Source organism: Leucoraja erinacea, chromosome 28, assembly GCF_028641065.1.
Source record: "Leucoraja erinacea ecotype New England chromosome 28, Leri_hhj_1, whole genome shotgun sequence".
Taxonomy (NCBI): Eukaryota; Metazoa; Chordata; class Chondrichthyes; order Rajiformes; family Rajidae; genus Leucoraja; species Leucoraja erinaceus.
The window spans coordinates 15,331,757-15,356,301 of record NC_073404.1 but is presented as its reverse complement, the minus strand read 5'-3'; the positions used below and the strand labels follow the sequence as shown (position 1 = coordinate 15,356,301).

At 46.0% G+C, this 24,545-nt stretch overlaps 1 protein-coding gene across 1 annotated transcript in view; it reads right to left on the bottom strand.

Moving 5' to 3' along the window:
- spns2 (SPNS lysolipid transporter 2, sphingosine-1-phosphate) overlaps positions 1-24,545 on the bottom strand; it is a 77,752-nt gene that overhangs the window by 42,157 nt on the left and 11,050 nt on the right. The window contains exon 2 of the mRNA XM_055657848.1: positions 15,424-15,489. Within this exon, the coding sequence (XP_055513823.1) occupies positions 15,424-15,489 (66 nt within the window). The remainder of the gene's footprint in view (positions 1-15,423; positions 15,490-24,545) is intronic.

Here is a 24,545-nt window from a genome sequence, read left to right as displayed (position 1 = left end):
TGAAGTCTGCACAGATTTCATTCAGCAAGGCTTCTGACAAGGTCCCATTTGTCAGGCTGGTCAAAAAGATGAAAACTCATGAATTCTAAGGAACAAATTAGATCCATAACTGACTCTGTGATAGGAAGCAAACCAACGAATGGAGAATGTTCTTGTGATGAAGCCAGGAAAATATTTTTACTCAGAGATAATGGAACCCTGGAACTTGCTGCCTAAAGATCTGTGGCAGAAATGTCCTCACATTGAAGAACTGTAACCCCCGGCTACAGGCCCAGTGCAGAGCATTTATTGTCATTGACTGCCTTAACTTTGGCCTTCACTCTATGGAAGTACATTGGCCTCAGTCAAGAGTTTGCAGGTTCAAGTCTCGTTCTAGGGATCTGTTCTTGAGCACAGGTATCTCGATCTCCTGGATATTGTGTGCACCTCGACAAAAAGAGATGATCTTGATCATTTAGACCACTGTAGTTTGTAGAGTTTGCTGGACACATCTTGGCTGTTGTGCTTCCTACAACACAGTGGCAGGCACATTGGGCCTAACATGCTTTGGTAACGTCATCAGGTGGGGATATGCATCACGGCATAATGAACCCCCCCAACTCAATGCATGTGTGGGGAAAGCTCACCTGAAGTGTTTAATTAAAACGAACGAGCAGGAGCCCCTGCAGGTCGCTTGACAACTGCATCGATTCTCAGTTGAGTCGTGTGCTCCTTTATTGCAATGATTTATTTCTAGGTGGCAGTGACCCACACTCTGTACCGCTGCTCTCAACGGCGTGATTGACGAGAACTGGCTTGTTAACGTCATTCTCTGAGGTCGGGAACAATTCAATTGTCACACTCGCCAGAGAGGAACTCGATGTCCTGGACAAACTGCTGGGGGGAGCAGGGGACACGGCGGCTGGCTGGTCCCACCAGCCAACCCGAGGACAATCTTGGTGGGTGGGGGACAATGGTGGAGCGAGTGAATCCACACAATTGTTACCTCCTGCAAACTTAATAGGGAGCAGATTCTTTCCCAACCCTGCCACTGCTTCAGCTGTGTCAGGAAGTGCAAGTCCCCAAGGTCTAGAGTCGAAGGATGTGACTATTACTCCCATTGAAATTGAAATGCCGCGCATTCTCGTGAAACAAATAACATCCTTTCTTACAGGAATATGTCGGCTACGAGACAAAAAAGCATTAAAAATGAAACATGGCGAAACCTTTATTCCATCATTGCTCATTTCAATGGACTGTGTGTACAAACAGTGCTCTGTAGGACAACACCCAAGCATAAATGCTCCTGTACAAATTGCACTGTTTGCTTTGTGACCATCCCAGGATCGTCAGGGCTATGGTGTCCTGTGTTTGCTACAGGATGGGGAGGTCTTGGCAGCTCCTGACAGGTTGGCTTTTATCCAGAGGCATAACAACTCCTGAAAGTGTCTATACCCTCGACATCTCTTCTTGTCCCTTCCAGTTCACCCAAAGCCTACCTATGGATCTATGGATTTGTTGCACCAAACTGGATACCCCAGGTCGCCCACAGACACCTCTCTTGTTGCTTTAACATGCTGAATAGTGGCTAATTCTTCCTCAATGCTGTCGTTAGGCCAGCCATAGCTCCTTGCGACTACGATGAACTTCTGCCCAGCTTGCCCTTCCTTTATACAAGTTTCAGTGTTGGGGGGGGGGGGGGGGAGCCCTTTAACTCTGCTGACCAATGTCCAGGCCAATGACATGAAGAAGCCTTTGACATCCCAGCCCCTCCTTGCCTGAATGAGGGGCAGAACATTGGTGGGGAATATGGGGTTTACTGGCAAACCTTCAAGCAGGATAATACAGAGTAAATGTAGCTGAAAGAACAGACAAAGTGGGTTTACTGTGTTAACTGTGTGACCACTGTTGTCCAGGACACCAAGGGGGAACTCCCCTACTCTTCTATGAAACAGTATCCGGGCTCTGCAGTTTAATCTGAAACAGCACCTCCAGGAACATGGGAAACAGAAACAGGAGCAGGTCATTCAGAGGCACAAGAGTCTGCCGATACTGGAACCTAGAGGAAAAAGTAAAGTGCTGGAGGAACTCAGCAGATCAGGCAAAAAGATGGCCAACGTTTCAGGTCGAGGCCCTCAGGTACTTCATCACCATTAATAAGGTTATGGTTCATCTTTTGCTCAGTGTAACTTTCTGACAGTACGTCTTGCACTGGCTGTTGGATTCTTTATCCTTTATCTGTACACTGCGGACAGCTTGATTATATTCATGTATAGCCTTTTCTCTGACCAGATGGCACGCAAACAAAAGCTTTACAAAGTACCTCGGTACACATGAGAATAGTAAACTAAAGTGAACTAAACCAAACTAAACTAAATGAATCCTCTTTACATCTAATGACAGCACAGTGGCGCAGCAGTAGAGGTGCTGCCATCCAGCGCCAGGGACCCAGGTTCGTCCCCAACCACGGATGCTGTCTGCACTGAGTTTGTACTTTCTCCCTGGGACCGGGTGCGTTTTCTCCGAATGCTCTGGTTTCCTCCCACATTCCAAAGACGTACAGGTTTTGTAGGTTAATTGGCTTCAGTAAATTGCCCCTAGCTTGTGAGACAGAACTAGTATATGGGTGGTCACTGGTCAGCACGGACTCTGAGGGCAGAAGGGCCTGTTTCCAGGCTGTATCTCTAAAACTAAAACTCAAACTAATCACCTATTGAGCTCTGTCTTGAATAAACTTAGTGACTGAGACTCCGCGGCCCTTTTGTGTAGAAATTCCCCACACTCTGGGTGAAGAAGTTACTTCTCATCTCGGTCCTGAATGGCTAATCTGTAATTGTGATTCCCCCCCCCACGCCTTTATTTATAGTTGCAGTGCAGCAATCCTTTGGTGCTATGCAGGACCGAGGTGTGGGTTCAAATCCCTGGCAGTCAGCGGTATTCAATGTGCTATTTCATAAACATTCATGTCATGCCTCGGATAATCAGGGAATGCGGGAAAGGAACTCGCAGGAGTTTTCCTGGTTAATTTCACACTAGATCCAACCGCAACATTGCAGGGGGATTACTAATTTCCAGCAGGGATTCAGGTCAGCTAAATTGAAAGCAGCTCCAGGTTCTCTGACTGTGACTGGAGTGAGATGCAGAGCAACGTGATAATGTTAAGGCAGCACTGTGGTTAAGAACGTGCAGAGCGGGGAGTATGAACGATGACTGTGGGCTTTTGCTGTCATTACTTCAAGGACCCAGCTTCAAACATCCCAAATCATTGTTCTGCACCATTAGGGTCCCCAAGTATCCTCTGCACAGCACAAGTGTTCACTTGAACTTCTTCGGAGAACATGAGAGGCGCCATTAGGAGAAAGAGCTGAACACGGGAAAATGCAACTAGTGTAGATAGGGCATCTTGGTCAGCATGGATTAGTTGGGCTAATAAGCCTGCTTCTGTACTGTATGGCTATGAAACATAGAAAGACAGGGAAAATAGGTGCAGGACGAGGCCATTTGGCCATAAAGATATAAATAATTAATTAATTAATTAATTGATTAATTAATTAATTAATTAATTCATTCATTCATTCATTTGGCCCTTCGAGCCAGCACCATCAACCACCTATTTACACTAATTCAACTCTGTATGACCTGGGTTCAATTCTGACCTCAGCTGCTATTTGTATGGAGTTTGTATATACCTTCTCCCTCAGTTATGGGTTTCCCTTGGATGCTCCAGTTTCCTCCCACATCCCAACGGCAGGCAGGCTGGAAAGTTAATTGGCCTCTAGAAAATAATCACCCAGAGTGTCCATCGACTGGTGGAGTCTGTGGGCAGTTGATGGGAATGTAGAGAGAATAAAATGAATTAGTGTAAATAGGTGGTTGATGGTCAGCATGGGCTTGGTGGGCTGAAGGGCCTATGTCGATGCTATATTTCCCCTATAGCTCTCCATGACTGTTTGTCACCATTTATGGTTTTAGTTGCTAATACAGTGAGGGCATCAAAGGTCTGTATTTATTGCCGTGTCTTAACTGTGCAGGTTCCTTGCTAACTGTGGAGTGTGCCATCACTTTCATTGAGTAATAGAGTCACACGTCATAGTAACAGGCCATTCGGCCACATTCATCATGCTGCCCAATATGTCCATTTGCTCACGTTTTACCCATATTCCTCTAACTCCTTCCTTCCTCTGTTATAGCTACAAGATTTTTGCCTGAACAACATCTCACCTCCATTGACACCCACTGACTTCTCACTCCTTCTTATAATCACATTGATTTTGGCATCACACAATTCAATTGACCCATTGCGATTTTCAGAAGCTTCCTGATTCCACCATTTATAAAATATTGGTTAGGCCGCATTAGGAGTATTGTGTGCGGTTCTGGTCCCATTACAGCAAGGTGGGGGGTTTGAAGAGGGTGCAGAAAAGGCTCAGTTACTATTTAAGACAGATGTTAAGATGGAAATGAATCAAGGGATAGGGTGGTCGTGTAAGTAAGCAGTGCCGTGATGAAATGAGATGAGCTGCTTCTATTTAGGCTGCTCCCTCCCTCCCTCCCTGCTTGATCTCCAAAGTCCCACTTGCAACCTCTGTTCTTTTACTATCCAGTCCCTTGCCCTCAACTCATTCCTTTAATGACACCACTCATGTTCTCCAAAGAAGCCCTACTCATGGCATGCAGAGTTCAAGTTAACCTGGAGACAGAGTACAAGGATCTGAAGAAGGGTCTCGACCTGAAACGTCACCCATTCCTTCTCTCCAGAGATGCTGCTTGTTGCACTGAGTTACTCCAGCGTTCTGTGTCTACAAGGTATCCTGAGGCACATTAAGATCTTAGATACCGCTGGGGTCCAGGATGTTCTCGCTACAATTAAAAGCCACGTGGTGCAGGAGGATCAAGCAAGGGTGTTTACACCAACTGCAAGGAATTTCCTACATGTGCGGTTACATCATGTACATGTAAGTGATAACATCTCAACATCCTCTAAACGCATGGTTTGTTTACATCACTTTTTAAAATACATCATGCAGAATGAAAATAACTTCCTCTGGTGTTAGGAAGGATGAGGAGAATAGCTGGTCCACACTCACTGTGACCTTGCTCTCTAATGCTGACGCTGAGAAGCTTTTCTCTCCTTTCCCAAAAGAGGATATGTTCTCTGAGGGAAGGCCGAGGAAAATGTTTCGATACCCTCCAAAGTGGTGGATTACAGGGCGTTAAGATTGTGCAAGGAAAAAAGGAAGGAGGGTGGAAAAATGGAGCAGATTACAACGTTGGCTCATGATATAGAACAGCAGAATAAGCTCCTGTGTCCTGGAGGTTGACACTATTGCTCCTATAGATGGATTCTTGCTTAGTACGGGTGTCAGGGGTTATGGGGAAAAAGGAAGGAGAGATGGGTTGAGAGGGAGAGATAAATCAGCCGTGATCGAATGGCGGAGTAGACTTGATGGGCTGAATTGCTTAATTCTGCTCCCATAACATGAATTTATGAACTTATTGCATACATGGTTATATTTAAATACATAAACTACATGAACAGGAGCTCCTGACAGCTGATGCCTCTGTGGGAAACATTCAGACACATTGATCTGAATTCTCTTACCAATAAATATTCTTGGCTAATAGTCGCGCCAAGTGTCTGTAGCCAAGTCAGCTATTCCTCCTCTACCAGATCACAGGGCTCTGCACTAAGGAAACAGGATGCAGTGCCCAGAGAGGAAGATGAGGCCCAGACAATACAATTCAAAATAGATATTATTACAAATACGGTCAGCCCAGACATTTGCATCTCATTACCTACAGAGATTGCAGATGAAACTCTGCTCAGAGATTGCAGATGAAGGTCACTCCTCACTTTGCATAAGCAATTAAATGCTTGGGCATCTACAATTGGGTAAGCACATGTGTTCAGCGTCTGACGCTTGGCTTCTGTCTTGTTTGCGAGAAACTTGCTGTCTATTCCTAGAACTCCTCTCTCTCTGTGTGTGCGATATCTCAGCTGCCAACAACCCTTTGGGTTCTTCCTTTATCGGAGGGATTTAATAATCTTGAACAGGGGAAAAAGATAGTCCAAGCTGAATGATATTCTCGTATTATCCCAGGCACCCACTGCTAAATCTGATCCTTGACGTGCTCGTCAGCTCCATGAGGTCCTGAGGCAGTTCACCAGAGGCTGAAGCTGGGCAGAGAGCCACAGAGCACAGATCAAGCCCTTCAGCACATCTTGTCCGTGCTACCTGGTGTACCCGTCTATACTAATCCCATTTATCCACCTCAGGTCCTTAGCCTCCCATGCCTTGGTGATTCAAGCCTTTAGGCAGATGCTTCTTAAATCTTGTGGAACTATCTGCCTCCACCAATTTCTGAGGCAGTGCATTCCAGATTCCAACCACTCTGCGTGAAAAACATCTCCCCCTCAAACCTCCTCTAAACCGCTTACTATTCACCTAAAACCTCCATCCTTTTGGGTCAGACATCCCCATCATATGAAAGCAATTGATCCTATCTACCTCATCCATCCACTTCATGGTTTATATGACTCTCTTACGTCACCTTTCAGCCTCATCTGTTCCAAGGAAAACAACCCACTCTATTCAGTGTGTAGGAAGATGCAGGTTTAATAAGATCAGTTGGAGTTACTCAGCGGGTCAGACAGCATCTTTGGAGAAAAGGAGTGGGTGACGTTTTGGGTCGAGACCCACCCTCTCTGGCTAGAATATAAAGTGGTCTGAAGAAGGGTCTCAACACGAAACGTCACCTACTTTCTTAATGCCACTCAGTTTGCAGAGAAACATCTACAAAATGCCATAACTCCCGTCTCCCACCACCAATCGCAACAAAGTGAATACATTGAAATAAATATTAGCCGCTCATGATCTCTAGGTTCTCATTCATTTTCAGCCTGGGAGGGTGGGTAAATTTATAGACATTTTTATCTCTTGCCAAATGCAAGCTGCAAATCTCGCTTGGACCATAAAAGTACGTAGTCACTGTATTCCAAAGTTGTCAGCTGGTAAACTTTCCAGGAACAGCCAATCTCGAGTATCAGCCTTCACCAGGTTTCGTGCTGGGATGGGTCTTCACGCACTGTGATCATGGAATTCACGACTGATCTGCCCAAGTTGTTTTTCTCAGAAAGTGTTTTATCAGTTTGCTCCAGATTAGACAGCAAGCTGCCTGGATGTATGCATCGCAGTGCCTCTCATCTCCAAAACGTCCCGCCCTCTTAGACTAACCATTGGTAGATTGGATTGTACATCATCTTGTGCACTCGCCCCCTTATAGTCATAGAGTGAAACAGTGTGGAAACGGGCCCCTCGGCCCAACTTGCCAACATATCGCAGTTACACTAGTCCCACCTGCCTGTGTTTAGTCCATATTGCTCCAAACCTGTCCTATCCATGTCCCTGTCTAACTATTTCCTAATCGTTGGGAATAGTCCCAGCCTCAACTATCTCCTCTGGCAGCTTGTTTCATACACCCACCACCCTTTGTGTGAAAAGTTACCCCTTAGATTCATATTAGATCTTTCCCCCTTCACCTTAAACCTGTGTCCTCTGGTCCTCGATTCACCTACTCTGTGCATCTACCCGATCTATTCCTCTCGTGATTTTATACACATGTATGTGCATGTTTGGAAACTCAGCAAGGTCTCGAATACATGACTGGTTGAATCCCTGACTGTCAGTAAGTCAGTATTCCCGTACTGCCATCTCCTGAATGTTCTCATTTACATAACAGTATAGAATATAAAATCATTCCGCCCATCAAATCTGTACAGGTAGCTAAGTAAGAGTAATCCAGCTGGCTCCACTCCCCTATCTTCCCTGCAAATTATCACCGTCATTGATCTTTTACTGCCTTCTGCGCACACATTCGCTGCACTTAACATTATGACTGGCATTTTCTCATTCCTCCATTTTATGGCACATGTATGGGGCTGGGAATAAATCCTTGGCCTAACATGTGCGATCCAGGCTGTCTATGGGTTTTTAATGATACACAAACCCAGCTGGAACGGCATCCCACTGACAAGCAAGAAAATACTCCACATGCTAGAAATGCCAAATGAAACTGGGATTGCTGTGAACACTCAGCGGGTCAGACAGCTTCTGTGGAGCAGGAAACAGAGTCAGCGTTTTAAATTTATGATGACCAGTTCTGATGAAAGGTCATTCACCTGAAATGTTAACCCTGTTTCTCACTCCATAGATGCTGCCTGTCCTGCTGAATATAGTCAGCATTCTCTGCTATTATTATGACACCAATGCCGGTCTTCTCTAAAACGTATTCATCGCATTAAACAACGGTGAAATAATGTATTTATATGGTAATTAAATAACCTCAGGGGATGTCCCAAAGCACTTCTTGGCTAATCGCAGACATTTGAAGTGTAGTTATCATTATAACGTTGGAAAAGATGCAGACAATTTGCATGTTGTAATTTCCCGAATTGAGGAACAGTGGCGCAGGTGCAGTTTGCACGTTCTCCCTGTGACCGCGTGGGATTCCTCCGGGTGCTCCGGTTTTCCTCCCAAATCCCAAAGCCGCGCGGGTTTGTAAATTAATTGGCCTCTGTGAATTGCCCCTAGTTTAACCATATAACCATATAACAATTACAGCACCGAAACAGGCCATCTCGGCCCTTCTAGTCCATGCCGAACACTTATTCTCCCCTAGTCCCATCTACCTGCACTCAGACCATAACCCTCCATTCCTTTCCCATCCATATATCTATCCAATTTATTTTTAAATGATAAAATCAAACTTCTGGCTTCATCCGCATTGTATTTCAAGATGACATCAGCCAGCCTTGTAATCCCTCAGCCCAACCAATAATGTCTGATGTATTTACCAGAAACATCCCAACCCGACCTGAAATGTCTCCAATGTCTTCTCATTGTCTGACCTGGTGAATTACTCCAGCACTGTGTGCCTATCTGCTGGAGGATATGTGAGATCAGTGGAGAAACAATTAATTACCGATGATGATTGTTACTTTACTAGTACTTCCTACTTGTGTTTATATTTGCTTCTTAAAACGATATAGATTCAATGTTTTGGACACCATGCAATGATCCTGCTGAATACCTTTGCCTCCCATCACTGACAATGTGAATCTTCATTCCTTATAATGTCCTACCTATTCTCCTACCCATACTCTATATTTTTTTAAATTGTCAATTTTGGCCCTGGATTCCTGTAATTTCAAGTTTAATTAGGAATTTTACATACAGAACGCTGCGAAAATTGATGCATCTTTCATGGAACGCCTTGAGTTCGTCCAACTCAAATAAATGTTGCACTGTTTAAAATCTTTTTTGATGCTTGTGCATCTCTATTGAATATTTCACTGACCTGAAACATTCTCCCCCCCCCCCCCCCCAGCCCCCACCCCCCCTCCCCAGCCCCCTCTGCCCACCACCACCACCCCCCCCCCCCCCCCCCCCCCCCCATTCTGCAATGGCAAGGATTGATTAATCACTTGCTAATAAGACCGAAATTATGTGCTGTGATTCGATGCTGAGCCCTTTAAGCACCTTCGCTGAACCTACCCGCTTAGGGTCTTACCTGTCAGGCAGCCCATGTTAAAATGCAGTGGCCACGCTGAGCTCCCCTCTCTGCATGAACAAACTCTGCAACCTACTGGTAGAATCGCTGGGACCTGCCCTGTCCCAATACAGGTGCCACATTTTAATGTCGGCAGTCCGTGCAACCGTGAGCAAGGTGAGCAAGGGGGGATCTGCGGGGACTCATGGAGCAGCAGGAAGTTCAAGGACAGGCCTGAGTCTCGCCACCCGCTGCTACTGATAAAGGGGCTGCCAGTGACACTGTGCTGGGACTCAGCCAATTTATATGGTAATGACCTGGCAATCTGCTCTTCAGAAAATCCATAACAATTAAAAGAGATCGACTTAATCATAGAAATCAAAGCTCCCATGGTGAATGTGAAAATTGGGCCAAATAACTGCTCCTACATCTACCGAGTTTTCCATGATCCCACTCTCTCTCACTGATACCTGCATAGTCACACAATCTCAATACTGACGAAAGTTTATTGACCTGAAATCTACATACATAACTAAAACTCTGATCTTGTGCTCTTCAAGTTTGCGCGGTTTTTCTATTTGCGCAAAAATGATACGTGATAGCGCTATGGTTTTTCGGCAGCTCACTCGCCGTTCTCCTGTGCTGTGAGTGCAACAAGATTTGTTCCGAACGATGGTATATTGTAAAGGTTAGCGAGGTTTAAATGTCTTAAAAGCCGCGCGTGCGCAGATCGATCTCCTCTCCTGCCAGTCAGCACCGCGCGGATAGGTCTCTTCTCCTGTCACTCCGCGGGATGGTCCGCCCCTTCCTGCACCATTGCATCTTTACTGGAACTGAGGGACGCTGTGGGTGCCCGGCTGAAGTCTCCAACAGGATACAATTTTCGGAGGGATGGGAAGCGGCCTGGGAGATGTCGCTAAACGGAAAGCGGAGAATCTTATCCCAGCGGTGGTGAGCATCCAGCGCCTGCTGTGTGTCCCAAATGCCATCACAACGCCCCGCAGCTCCAGCCCCTTCCCCTCTGGTCCTCCTTGCTGGCTCCTGCCCCCCTCCCCCGTGATACCCCCCTCTCCCCCATGGCTCTTCCCCCGTCTTTACTCCAAGCTTTCCCCACCCCACCACACTACCCACACGCTGACATGGCCGTGGCTGCTGGTGCTTCCGGGCTGCTCTGAGGATCCACACAGACGGCTGATGCTCCTCTGGGGCACACAAGAAGGGAGAGGAGCGGAAACCCCGAGATCCTGGGGCGGGAGAGTGGGGGAGGAGGGGGAATAGAGGGAGAGGAGGGGGGTAGGGAGGGGAGAGGATTTATGGAAGGAGTGAGTGACTGAGGGTAGGGGAAAGGAGAGGGAGTGGGGAAAGGGAGGAGGAGAGGGGAAAGAAGCGGGAGGGTGAAGAGGAGGGGGAGAGAGTGCTAGGGATGAGGGGAAATGTCTGTGTGTGTTCTCCCTGTGACCACGTGGATTTCCCCAGGGTGCTCCGGTTTCCTCCCACCTTCCAAAGATGTATAGGTTTGTAGGTTAATTGACTTCTGTAATTTTACCCCTAGAGTGTAGGATGCGAAACTGGGCTAACATAGAACTAGTGTATGGGTGATCGTTGGATGGCGCAGACTTGGTGGGCCGAAGGGCCTGTTTCCGCGCTGCATCTCTAAAACAAACTATGCCGGGGTCATGCGACAAAATGTCCCAGAACAGGTCAAAGCCAAGAGTGGTTGATCCTATCCTTCAGTTACAATCCAAAATATTTATCCAGGGAATGCGGCTGGTGGAATAATCTCCACTCTGGGCTGGGGAAACCTTTCTGGACAGGCAATCTGCTGCAATGTGAGCCTTCAGATTTAATCAGTTATTATGTAAAGGCACTCCCCCAGCATCTGAGCGAGTTGTAAATCGAGTACCATTCATCATGATTTTTTCAGCACTGCAGACAAATTCATATCAGATATGTGGCTGTTGTAATGAAGAAGGGTCTCGACCCGAAACGTCACCCATTGCTTCTCTCTAGAGATGCTGCCCGTCCCGCTGAGTTACTCCAGCATTTTGTGTCTACCTTCATATCAGATATGTTCCAGTCTTTGAACCAGCGACATATTCACATTCAATGCAGGACAAATGCAGGTTAAATTTTACATATGTGGACCATTTGTTAAATTTACGCATATTAAACAAAGCCAGAGACATGGTGAGTCCGTTTAAAATGCTTCTTCACTAATGGGTTGTCGACATTGATGGCGGGTCTACCAGAGATTTATATCACACAACATAATTACCAGCACCGGGTAAAGAATGAACCTGTAAACAAATTAAAAACAACAGCTCCACTCTTGGCATCTCCGCTGTTCTCGGTGAAGCTATCACTGAACCTCGGGAGGGAAGAGAGCCAACTCTTTCAGTCTGGTGAGCAGTTAATGTAATGAGCTCCATGGACTGAGCTCACCCACTGTGCAGGTCCAGCACAGTGCCAGTTAGAAAAAAGTCAGCTGCTTCAGCACTGATTTCTGAAATATTAGAAGTATCTCAAATTGAGTAAGATGACAACAAACAGCGGGCAGTAAAGCTGGCTAATTTATCCGCTCCACTAATGCGGCCAAATGTGACAGCACATTTTCGATCCGTCAACACCATTAGGACACATGAGCTTGGCCACCGTTGCCATTGCTGGGTCTAACTTCCTGCTGAGGCTAGGTACGGCTTAAGGTCATATGATCAGAAGGAATGAGTAGAATTGGACCATTTGGTCCATCAAGTCTACTCTGCTATTCAATCATGGCTGATCTATCTCTCCCTCCTAACCCCACTCTCCTGCCTTCTCCCCATAACCTCTGACACCCATACTAATCAAGAATCTATCTATCTCTGCCTTAAAAATATCCACTGACTTGGCCTCCACAGCCATCTGTGGCAAAGAATTCCACAGATTCACCACCCTGATAAAATAAAATTCCTCCTTTTCTCCTTCCGAAATGAAAGTCCTTTAATTCTGAGGCTATAACCTCTGGTTCTAGACTCTCCCACTAATGGGACCCGGGATGTACGTAGGCAGTGCATGTGGTGATGGTTTATGAGACTTTGTGTGACGCGGATCCTGAATTGAGATCCCTGGCCCTCCTGGTGTTTCTGGGGCAGTTTTGAGTTGGGCATAACTGAAAACATGGGGCAGGTTCGAGAGAGACATGCCTGGAAACGTGATCGCCTTGCCCTTTGCCTTCAAATATTTGGGTGGCACAGTGGCGCAGTGGTAGAGTCGCTGCCTTATATCGCCAGAGACAAAAAACAGAAACTTAACGGGAACTGCGCCATGCTCCAATTTTACTAAATTAGTTTATTTTTGTGAAAAACAGGGAAAAATGTAATGTATAGCCTCCTTTAATACGTTTGTGTGTGAACGTTATTGCTCTGCGGTGCAGTGTGGAACCAAAGGTGTGGTGTTACATGGTCAGGATGGGCCCTTACAGATGCAACTAGTATCCATTTGGAAGACTGACTCACAAAGCTTAGACTACCACAGCTAATAACATGTTTTATATACAATTCTGAAGCTAAAATTATTTCACAAAGTACCAACTGTAATACCTGATTGAATCCATTTAAACTAGTGGTATTAATGTAATGTTCTGTGTTTTAAGCTGTAATATAATATTTTAGCAATAAGTGCCTGCAGGAACATGATTTGCGTTGCTTTGTAGGATGGCCATTCGCAGGTTTCATTATCTAGTGAGACCTTGGCTGATTTCCCCAAGCTACACGCTACATATTTGACGACACCCATTTTATCCGTCCTCCGCGCCTCCCTGCCATTCACCATTCTTTTCCTCTCCTCTCCAACCTTCCACCCTCTCCTCCCCCATTCCCTTCCTTCTTCTAGTGAAAGGCCTGGATAGAGTGGATGTGGAGAGTGTAGGATCAGAGGCCACAGCCTCAGAATAAAAGGATGTACCTTTAGAAAGGAGATGAGAAGGAATTTCTTTAGTCAGAGGGTGGTGAATCAGTGGAATTAATTGCCACAGAAGGCTGTGAAGGCCAAGTCAGTGGGCATTTTTAAGGCACAGTTCGACAGATTCCTGATTAGTATGGGTGTCAATGGTCATGGGGAGAAGGCAGGAGAATGAGGTTGAGAGGGAAAGATAGATCAACCATGATTGAATGGGGGAGTAGACCTGATGGGCCGAATAGTCCGATTCTGCTCCTATAACTTATGAACTTCCCCTTCCCTTCCCCAGCATCCCCTCTCCATCTCCCCGCAAATATGAAGCCTTCCATGTGAAAGAGGGAGATGCAGTGGTGTAGCATCTCACTACGTTTTGAACTGGATCAGCCCAGAAGCAAAACACTGCAGATGCTGGAAATCTAAAATAACCTGAAGTTCTCCAGATATGACATTGCAGCTTTGGCCGACGGAGGGAGACATGCTGATTTGTAGCTGGCAGCCTGCCTGCAGCCTCAGGAGGGTCTCAGAGTATCGTCAGTATTTTAGCATCAACTGGCCATTATTTGATCTGTTTAAATTAAGGGCCAAGCTTAAATAAGGATAAAAGCAAGATAGATTTATCGAATCCCAGAGAGATAAACGCTATTTTTATTTCTGGTTCTCTTCCATCATTAAGTTCCCACTTCGTCGTGTGCAGCTGCAAACCACTGACCTTGCCTTTCATTTCCTCCTTTATAATCCATCGCACAAATACTGGGCTTGCTTTGTGAAGTCCCTGTGCAGGGCTATTTGCATTGAAGTGATTTAGCTGCACACTGCAGCAAATGTTTAGCACACACGACTAATTCTCTTCTTTCTCAAAAAGGAGAGTGTTCCTCCGCATCCTTTCACTGTAAACCTACTTTTGGCTCTATTGTGTCCAAGGAAATAATTTCAATTTCATTCAATATTTTAAAAAAGTATTGATTTATGTTTGCAGTGATTCTCTCATATTTACAACATTAGAACAAACGTTAGTTTTTCTTTTCAAATAATGACCGTTGTGAAAGTGATCTGTTGGGGAAGGGGGAGGGGGGGAAAGGAAGGGGGGGAAGGAGGGAAGGAGGGGGGGGGAAGGAGGGGGGGGGAGGGGGGGGGGGGGGGGGGGGGGGGGGGGGGGGAAGGGGGGGGAAGGGGGGGGAAGGGGGGGAAGGGGGGGAAGGGGGGGAAGGGGGGGAAGGGGGAAGGGGGGAAGGGGGAAGGGGGGAGGGGGAAGGGGGAAGGGGGAGGGGGAAGGGGGGGTGACATTACAATATAAATGAAGCTTGGCATTAGTGAGAGTTTAAGTTTTCCCAGGATCAGAGTTTTGCAAAATGTCACTGAAGCTGAGAGAACTCGAATGTTCAAAAACATAACACAATCTTTATGATGGTACGTACTCACGCTTGTACAGTCTACAACTCATAGACTCATCAACGGTTCTCCTCCATTGGCCTCGTTTACAATCTCGTATGAATTTCCAAAACAGCTTTGACTCTTATCCAAGACTTGTCCATAATTACTGGTTAGTTTAGTTTAATTTAGAGCTACAGCATGGAAACAAGTCATTCGGCCTACCGAATCTGCACCAAGCAGTGATCCCCACACACTAACACCATCATCCTACACATACTAGGGCCAATTTACAAATTTACCAAGCCAATTAGCCTACAAACCTGTTTGGCTTTGGAGTGTGGGAGGAGACCAGAGCACCCGGAGTAAACCCACGCAGGTCATGGGGAGAACGTACAAACTCTGTACAGACAGAACCCGTAGCCGGAAACTCTACCGCTGCGCAACCATGCCACCCTAAACATTAAACGTAGAGCATCTTATATCACATTTTGGCCACAGGACTCCACTACTCACTGCCAGGCTATTGGAGAACCATGCCAGATGGAACCTGGTGTTGTCAAATTAACCAGTTAGCAACGGGTCACTAACCTGTAGGCAACAATCCGGATTTGCTGTCACTAACTCCAAAGTGTCGTTGGACATCCGCCAGTACACCTGGAAATAATTAAGACACTGAATTAGATGCAATGTTAATAAATGGCAAAAATATTGCTGGTTAATGCATTTGGGGCTCTCTAATGATAATGAATTCAGTTAATGGAAGAAGGCAGTCACAGCTAAGAACCTCATTTGAGTCGAGGTAATCTGGTTAATTAAGAGATCAGGGACAGTGCATTCTTTGATTAACTGGACTGCCTATAAATAGGGGCTCAATCTGCATTTGGTCATTGAACCCGACCTGCTGCTGGCTCTGAAGGAAGGAACTGGCATTAGTTTATGTCCCAAAGTGCTGGAGTTTCTCAGCGGGTCAGGCAGCATCTCTGGAGAGAAAAAAAGGGTAGTTGAAGTTTCAGGTCGGGATCCTTATGTGCCACTTGTAATGTGGGTTGTATAGTGATTAGTTTCATCTATCCTTTGCACCGTTTGTGAAGATAGCTCAAGGACATTAAAATGATCAAGAATTAGAATTTACTTATTTTCCTTTTTTTTTTTTTAAAATGTCACTGTTTCTTTCTCCACCCTCCTCACTGTCAGACTGGAGCGTACACCATCAACAGTATTTATTCCAGCAATTTGCTGAAGCATTTCGCAGAGCTGTCTGTGCGCCTTTGTTGCCCCGAAGTGCAAGAAACATTCCACCTCTCCAGGTGATTCTGACTTGGACGGAAATCACTGTTGCCTCACTGTCAATGGAACAAATTCTTACTACCCCCAGGTGAGAACAAGATGGGAACCTCTTTGTCACAGAAACGTCAGTGTTTTAACCAAGGCATGGCTAATCCATCCCCACTTTGACATGTTGAGGTCCAGGAGCTCCCATTCCCAGGCTGACATCAAAATAAAATTTCATACCAACATATCTCGTGGTTAACTCAAAGAGAAAGATCCTGATTAACCTGTTAGGTGACGTGGAACTTGTGTGAGAGCGAGTTTGTCTCCAGGAAATCCGAATGACAACACAATTAGGAGGGAGGAGGATTTGTAAGAGCAGTGATTAACATTCAATTGAATGAAGCCCATACTGTAGCCATTCGCTTTTGTCAATCAAATGTCAAAACCATAATGATCGACAGGACTGATTATGAAGAGACCAGTCAGATGAGTAGATGTACCCGTTTACCTTTAGGCCTCCACAGAGTGCATCAGGTCTCTACAGAGGAATGTTCCTGGCCCAGTAAATGGTTTGAGGCCATTGTCGGCTAGTGCGAACCGTACCTAACGATGTAGCCTCCTTGCGATTGCAAAATGTTGAATTCCTTTTAATGGCAAAATGATGCAGCTCGTATCTGCATACAACAAAGTCTAGACAACATTTAGGTGCAGCCTGACAAATGACAAATTAAGGCATTGGCAGAATTGCTAGGAATGCACTTGACATTCACGTCACCGAATGAACCACCGACAGCATTCTGTCGGTCACCATTGATTCAAATGGTCCAGCCACATGTGTAGTATGGTTACAAGAGCATGTCTCAGGGTGGGTATCCCGTTGTGAGGAATTTGACTATTTAGACCATCTAGAGGCAAGTCAAGAATGTAATGGAATACTCTCCACTTGCCTGGATGAGTGCATTGTAAGTTCATAAATGATAGGAGCAGAATCAAGTCTACTCCGCCATTCAATCATGGCTGATCTATCTTTCCGAACCCCATTCTCCTGCCTTCTCCCCATAACCTCTGACACTCGTACTAATCAAGAATCTATCTATCTCTGCCTTAAAGATACCCATTAACGTAGCCTCCACAGCTGTCTGTGGCAATGGCTTCCGCAGAATCACCACCCTTTGACTAAATAAATTCTTCCTTATCTACCTAAAGGAACGTCCTTTTATTCTGAGGCGAGGGCCAGAGATCCTAGCCACACTCACTAGTGGAAACATCCTCTCCACGTCCACTCTATCCAGGCCTTTCACAGTGTCCAACATGTTTGAAACTTGACATAATGCAGGACTGAGCAGCTTCCTTGTTTGGCACTCCATCTGCCCCTTAAACAACTGGGCGGTTGCTTGCCTTAATTACTCCATCTTCACTTCTGATATGCAAGAGCTTTACAACCATGGAGGAGGGCAGCAGGCCCATGGAGACCCCCCCACCTGGAGGTCCCCTCCAAGTTGCACATCATCCTGAGATCATTCCGTTTCCTTCCTGATGGCTGGGTCGAAATCCCAGAACCCCTCACCCAACCACAAGGTCGGGAGCAACTTTCCACCTGGACTGTCCAAGTGATTCACACAATTCAGGAAGGACAACAACAGGAAACACCCACATTCCAAGCCGTTCATAAATAACTTCCATCTAAGGAGAAACTGGACTGGTTAATGCACTGCTCACAGTTGCTAAGTAAATAAGTGTAGAGCAAGCATATGAATGGAGAAGATTTAGAAATACTCAGCAGGTTAAGCAGGTTCTCACAGCTGCAGCTTGATCTGCTGAGCATTTTCGGTTTTTGTTTCAGTTTTCCAGCACCTGCATTATATTTTCATCTTTGATTCCAGCAAAACAAACATCCCCATCGATATCACTTTTCATCACTTCAGATCTTAAAGCATTGCGGCATCAATTACCCTTGTATGCACTGCACAGAGTGGGTGGAGCCAGGGTCATTTATGCACACACACACAGCAAGATCACACATTAAAAATGAGCAAAAAAACCTTCCTGAAATGAATGATAGTGGACGAGCTTTAGTTTAGTTTAGTTTGGAGATACAGCGTGGAAACAGGCCCTTTGGCCCACCGAGTCTGCGCTGACCAGCGAGCCCCGAACACAGGGACATTTTCCAATTTTACCAAGGCAATTAGTCTACAAACCTGTCGGTCTTTGGGAATATGGGAGGAAACCGGAGCACCCGGATAAAAACCTGCGCGGTCACAGTGAGAACGTGCAAACCCGGGGTATCCGGCGCTGTAAGGCAGCAACTCTACCGCTGCGCCACCGTGCCATCCGAGCTCACAACTCCTGACAGACACAGCACTGCTACTGCTGAGATATGGCATTCTAAAGATCTGTGATAGGAAATGCTGCCTTCAAAAGGAGTGCCAACAAAAATAAAAATCTGTTGAACAGAAATATCTTGGGAGGTGCTGAAAATAATGACAGTATTTTATGCTGAGTTGCTAAATTTGGATCAACTCCTTTTTGTTTGTTAGTTATAAGGGAATCTCCAGCCTGTTCACCGAGTTATCTGATGTTGTTGCTACAGCTACCTTACACCTTCTGTTACAATGGTGCTGTCACTTAAATTGAGGCTACACTATGCCAACATTTCCCCTTCTGCTAAAATGGGGGGGGGGGGGGGGGGGGGGGGGGGGGGGGGGGGGGGGGGGGGGGGGGGGGGGGGTTGGGTTGTTTCCAACCCATAAATCTAATCAGAGGCATTCTCCGCTAAGCACTTGTTTCCATCATTCCGTAGCCTCTGAGTTCTTCAACCCAAAGGACACTTTTCTTAAAAATGTTGCCAAGAGAATCAGTGCAGAGTAGGAATCTGGAGAATTTACACCATCAAGTATCACCAAAGATAGAGGAAGAGTTTCATCACTTAAGTGTTCAAAGGGAGGGAGGTTCATTGCTGATCCGGGATTACTGACAGGGTGGGGCAGCTGCCAGAGTGCTGCCTCACTGCTCCAGTGATGCAGGTTCAACCCTGACCGCCAATGCCGTCTGTGTGGAGTTTGCATATTCTTCCTATGAGCATGTGGAATTCCCCTGAGAGCTCCTGCTTCCTCCAACATCCCATAGGTGTAAGGATAGGTTAAATGGCCACTGCAAATTCCCCCTGGGAAAAGACATGGCATGGCAAAGGGCCGAAAGAGTGGTTAATTGGCATGCGAGAATGAGTACGTTACAGCGCTCCAGAGAAATAAGGGGACGGGGAATGGGACAGAAGGGAAAGGCCTGCTGGGAGCTAGCACAAGCCTGGTGGGCTGTATGGCCTGCATCTGTGTCACAGTAAGTAATGATGCAGGGATTTGAGAGTCAGAAGACTGCAGATGCTCAAGCAAAAAAGAAGAACCAAACAGCTGGAGAAACTCGGGTCAGACGGCACATGTCCCTCCACAGATGCTGCCTGACCTGCTGAGTATTTCCAGCAATTTGTATTTTTATTTGCCAAGTTTGGACCTGACATTAACAAAAATCTGGCCTGACTGATGAAAATTATCGCTCATATCGTCCCCAAGATAATTGTCAAAAGATAGTTTTGTTACTGCAATTTTGAAGTCCTAAAATCATGAAAATCATCACACAATTGCCAAATATTTTCTATGAAAAGCCTTATTCAACACCTCACGAAGGTTGTGACTCCTATAGAGCGATTGTGTTGTATGCGGTACTGTATTCACCCAATTGATTAAATTGTTCCTTTCACCATTGCAGATACTTCCAGATTTTTTTTCCAACATCGTTCAGAAATTGACCACGCACATCTCCCAATAGCCACTGCTGAAATGCGAGGAAATTATAAAGACCGTGAGGGTGTTTAGAAAAACTCATATGGTCGGTAAAACCGTATGGTGAAGAAAAGACTAAAGAGGACCTCTCACAACCATACAGGCGACCCCTGGTGACCTCTCATGACTGTACAGGCGACCCCCTAGTGACAGTCCCCCTGGTGACACCCCATGACATGTCGTTATTTTCATGGACTTCCATTTAAGATGTCTGGCAAGGCATTTTACTGTAAAACCGATGCATTGACATGAAATGAATGGGGAAAGTTGGACAGGGACTGCAGCCATTTCCTGCAGATCGGTGTTGGTGAGCTTTCGCCGGGATGTACAGGAAAGTACTGGGATTTTTTTACCCAGAACAGGAAGAGGGAAGCCCCAGAGGTGGCATCTGGAAAGGTTAAGGTTCCAGAGAAGGAAAGCAGCAAAGCCGTGCAGTATTAGCATCATCTATGTCTTGTTGTCTCTGTACTGTACACTGACAATGACAATTGAAGTTGAATCTGAATCTGAATCTATGTCACTTTGTATGTTGGACAAAACAGTGACTAAAGGGCCTGTCCCATTTGGGCAACCTAATCCGCGAGTTCTGACGAGTTTGCCCTCGACTCATACTCGCAGCATGGTCGACAGGAGGTCGTAGGAGGTCTTCGTAACTCTCCTTCATGCTCGAGAGTGGTCTCCGCGTACTCGAGGCCTCAGCTAGGTCGCGGCGCTTTTTTCAATATGCTAAAAAATGCCCGCGAGTAAAAAAAAAAGGTCGCCATGGAAAAAATCAACACTTTTTTTTACTCGTATGTTTAGTTGTAGTAGGTCGGCATGTTAGTCGTAGGTAATCAAGGGAAGTCAAAGGTAGGCAAAGGTAGTCGTCATCATAGTTGAAGGGAGGTCGAAGGAGGTAGTCTTCACTTTCCACTATTTGGTGTCCAATTTTCCCGGAGTTAGTCACTTTCCAACATAGTCGAAGGAGGTCTTCAATATGTCATTTTTTCAAACTCTTCTAAACTCGCCAATTAGGTCGCCCAAGTGGGACAGCCCCTTTAAAATATTGACAGATACAATAGCTCCCGAGGGTCTGAGCATACTGACACATCTTTTCAATGGCTGGTAAAGCTGTTGGTAGAAGTTGATTCACAAGAGTTTGCATACTGTTTGGGATCAGTTAAAATCCAGTCAGTCACTTTGTGCATAGTCCTGCATAGCTTATTTATTTTCAAACCCAATTTTTGACCATTCTTTAAACACAGACAATGATTGAACAAATCCCAAGGGACTATTTACCAAAGGAGCAGGTGAACCGTCCCAGACTCTTGGCCAAAATCAATCAACCAACCTAAACATACGAGCCAAGTAAATATCCCACTGGTATCTGCAGGATGTCCTGGGGCACTTCATGGCCAATTATGTACTTTGAGTTTTGTCACTGTTGTAATACAAGGAGCATAGCGGTCAATCTGTTCACAATCAGGTCCCAAAAACAGCAATGATATAAATGACCTGATAACCTGCTTCAGTGATGTTGCTACGGGAAAAACATTTCCGGGCCAACAAGGAGAAATCCCCAGCACTTCTTGGAATAGCACACGAGCTCACCACTGTACTGGAATATGAACCCTTGGCTGCATGATCGATTTGCTGGAGCAGTATTCAGAGCTGAAATCCTTCTAATCCAGTTGGCCAGGGTATCCCACCGAGGTGATGCCCGACTGTCTAAAGTGCCATCAACAGGAATTTGATCCCTCTGTTGAGCTTCAACTTATTCAGATGTAAGGACCAACCATCCCTTAATCAACAAGGGGGTGTGATCGACTTGTCTAACTACACCCTTTTCTCTCTGAACCAACTTAGTTCTGGAATTCTTCCAATCCAACAGCCACTGGCCAATTGTGATGAAAGGCCATCACGCTGAGATGTTCGGTCTGTTTTCTCTCTCTCCACAAATGCTGCCTGGCTTATTCATTATTTCCAACATGTTCATAAGTTCATAACTTCTAGGAGCAGAATTGGGTCATTTGGCCCATCAGGTTAGCTCTGTAATTCAATCATGGCTGATCGATCCCTCTCAACCCCATTCTCCTGCCTTCTCCCCATAGCCCCAGTTCTGCTTTATTTCAGTTTCCCAGCATCTGCCGGTGTGCCATCGCAGAGAGGTGGTGATGGACCTCCCTGGCCCATCCCCACCCCCTCCCCTGAGCAGCTGAGGGGGGTCATGGCAAACCTGAACTGGAGGGGCCGGGCTGTTCGCTTTGCCCCTCCGCAGGAAGGGCCTGGGCCTCTCTGGAGATGTTGAGCCACCCTCGTGAATCACTGTGAGGCTTCTGACGGGGTCCATAATGGTGATGCAGCCTCCCCGTGTGAATAAAACACTGGGGTTATGGAGCATAGGCAGGAGAATCGGGTTGAGAGGGAAAGGCAGATCAGCCATGAATGAATGGCGGAGTAGACTTGATGGGCCGAGTGGCCTTAATTGAGTGGCCAGTCAATGAACATGAAAATGCTCCCTGACTGGGTGGACCTTGGTTGCCTTCCCTGTGGGTTCGGTAGTGAATGAGAACACTGACCCATCCCACAAATAATTTCCCCAGAGACGGCAACAAGAGCAGAAAGAAATGACAGGCTGTCTCCAGACAAGGACAGGAAGGCGATGATGCGTGTACATGAGACCATGCAGAGAACTCGCAGAGGGTGGTTTGGGTCAAGGTGCTGTGGAAAGGTGTGCAGAGTTCAGAGTAAGGCAGTAGCAAGGCCCGCGATTCTATGCCTGGCCCTGCTGTCAGTACGCTGACAAATCTCCGCACCGCTGCCTGACCGAAATAGAAGTGTTTAATTCTTCACCTTGATAGAATCTAAAAATTCATCCCCAGAAAAATACACGAAAAAAATCTGACAGTAACATGCTGTAAAAGTAAAGATCTTTGCACCCTTTGCCTTTTTTCACATCACAGCTATTTTTAATGCTTGTCAGAGTGCGGATACAAGAGAGAGAAAAAAAATTACCACTGTTTGCTTGGAGTCGAGTTCTCTGGCTAGCCTCCATTCAAGAATATTTTAAAGGCAATCAAATAACACAGAGATAGAACAAACTGCCAATGCACTTTACAACATCCAGCGTTTCTAAGGCACTACCATCACACATGCTTCCCACACCAATAGCAGCAAAGATACCACCGGAATAATGGTACAGTATGGCATAAGCTACTGTTTCCATCGATGGGAAAAGATAGGTTGAATACCAATTAATCGCCTAACAATATTAAGGATCTGAATGGTTATCCAAATCCAATGATCAGCCATGATCACATTGAATGGCGGTGCTGGCTCGAAGGGCCGAATGGCCTACTCCTGCACCTGTTGTCTATTGTCTATTGTCTTTCCATGGCGATGAAAACGTTGACAAAGACATTGTTTAACTTAGGCTGAGATACGCTTAGGGCGGCCACGGTGGTGAAGCAGTGGAGCTGCTGCCTTACAGCGCTTGCAGCGCTGGAGACCCAGGTTCGATCCCGACTACGGGTGCTGTCTGTACGGAGTTTGTAGGTTCTGCCCGTGACCTGCGTGGGTTTTCTCCAAGATCTTTGGTTTCCTCCCACACTCCAAAGATGTACAGGTATGTTGGTTAATCGGCTTGGCGTATGTGTAAATTATCCCTAGTGTGCGTAGGATAGTGTTAATGTGCAGGGGTCGCTGGTCGGTACGGAATCAGTGGGCCAAAGGGCCTGTTTCCGCACTGTATCTCTAGAACTAAAAAAACCCAGAAATATTAGGAGCAGGTCATGTTCAAGATACCAGCATCTGCAGTTTCTTGTGTCCCAACAGGTCTGGTAGGGATTGCTTCGATAACTAGTCTCTTCTACCAATGAGTATATGATCATTTTTAGCCCACAAAAATTACTAGCTGTGCTTTCTAAATATACAAGATGTGTTTATGGTTGTGTATGTCCTTAGCACCACAATAGACCCCATCAGCCAAGGACATGCTGTGGTTCCCACAGAACACAGTAAGCTGATTACACACTCACTAGTCACAGAGTCATAGGGAGATGTAGCAGGGAAATGGGCCCTTCTGTCCACTGAGTCCCTGTTGGTTATTTAGCACCTATTTACACTAACCCTATTGAAAGCATTTAACATTCTGGTCACTCACCTCCAAGGCTGACTTTCCAATATCAACCAGAGACTTTGAACGGAACTAGGTGAAACACAATGACCACAAACTGGTATTCTTGTGGTCTCTTCCTCTCTACATTAACACATTTTTGTGTAGTTTCCGTTGCTTGGAAGAAAGATACCGATGAAAGCCCAGAGAGCATTTAGCAGTTAAAGGGTTAAGAAACATGACAACACAAATACTGCAGGACAAGCTTTCAAAGTGAACAGCTCCAGGCAGAGAAGACATAATTTATCCTTCAATAAAGATTTCCCTGGCTGCGTAATTAAAATGAGCTCTGGTTCTATAATTACCCGATGCTCCCATTCCCAATCCAAGCTGCTGAATCTGAAGGAGCGTGGTTGGTGGTGACGGGCAGATGATGCCCTCACTCTTCACAGCAAGAGGAAGTGAGAGCAATCCTGGGAAAGAGTTGTCAAGTCTAGCAATCTCAGGGT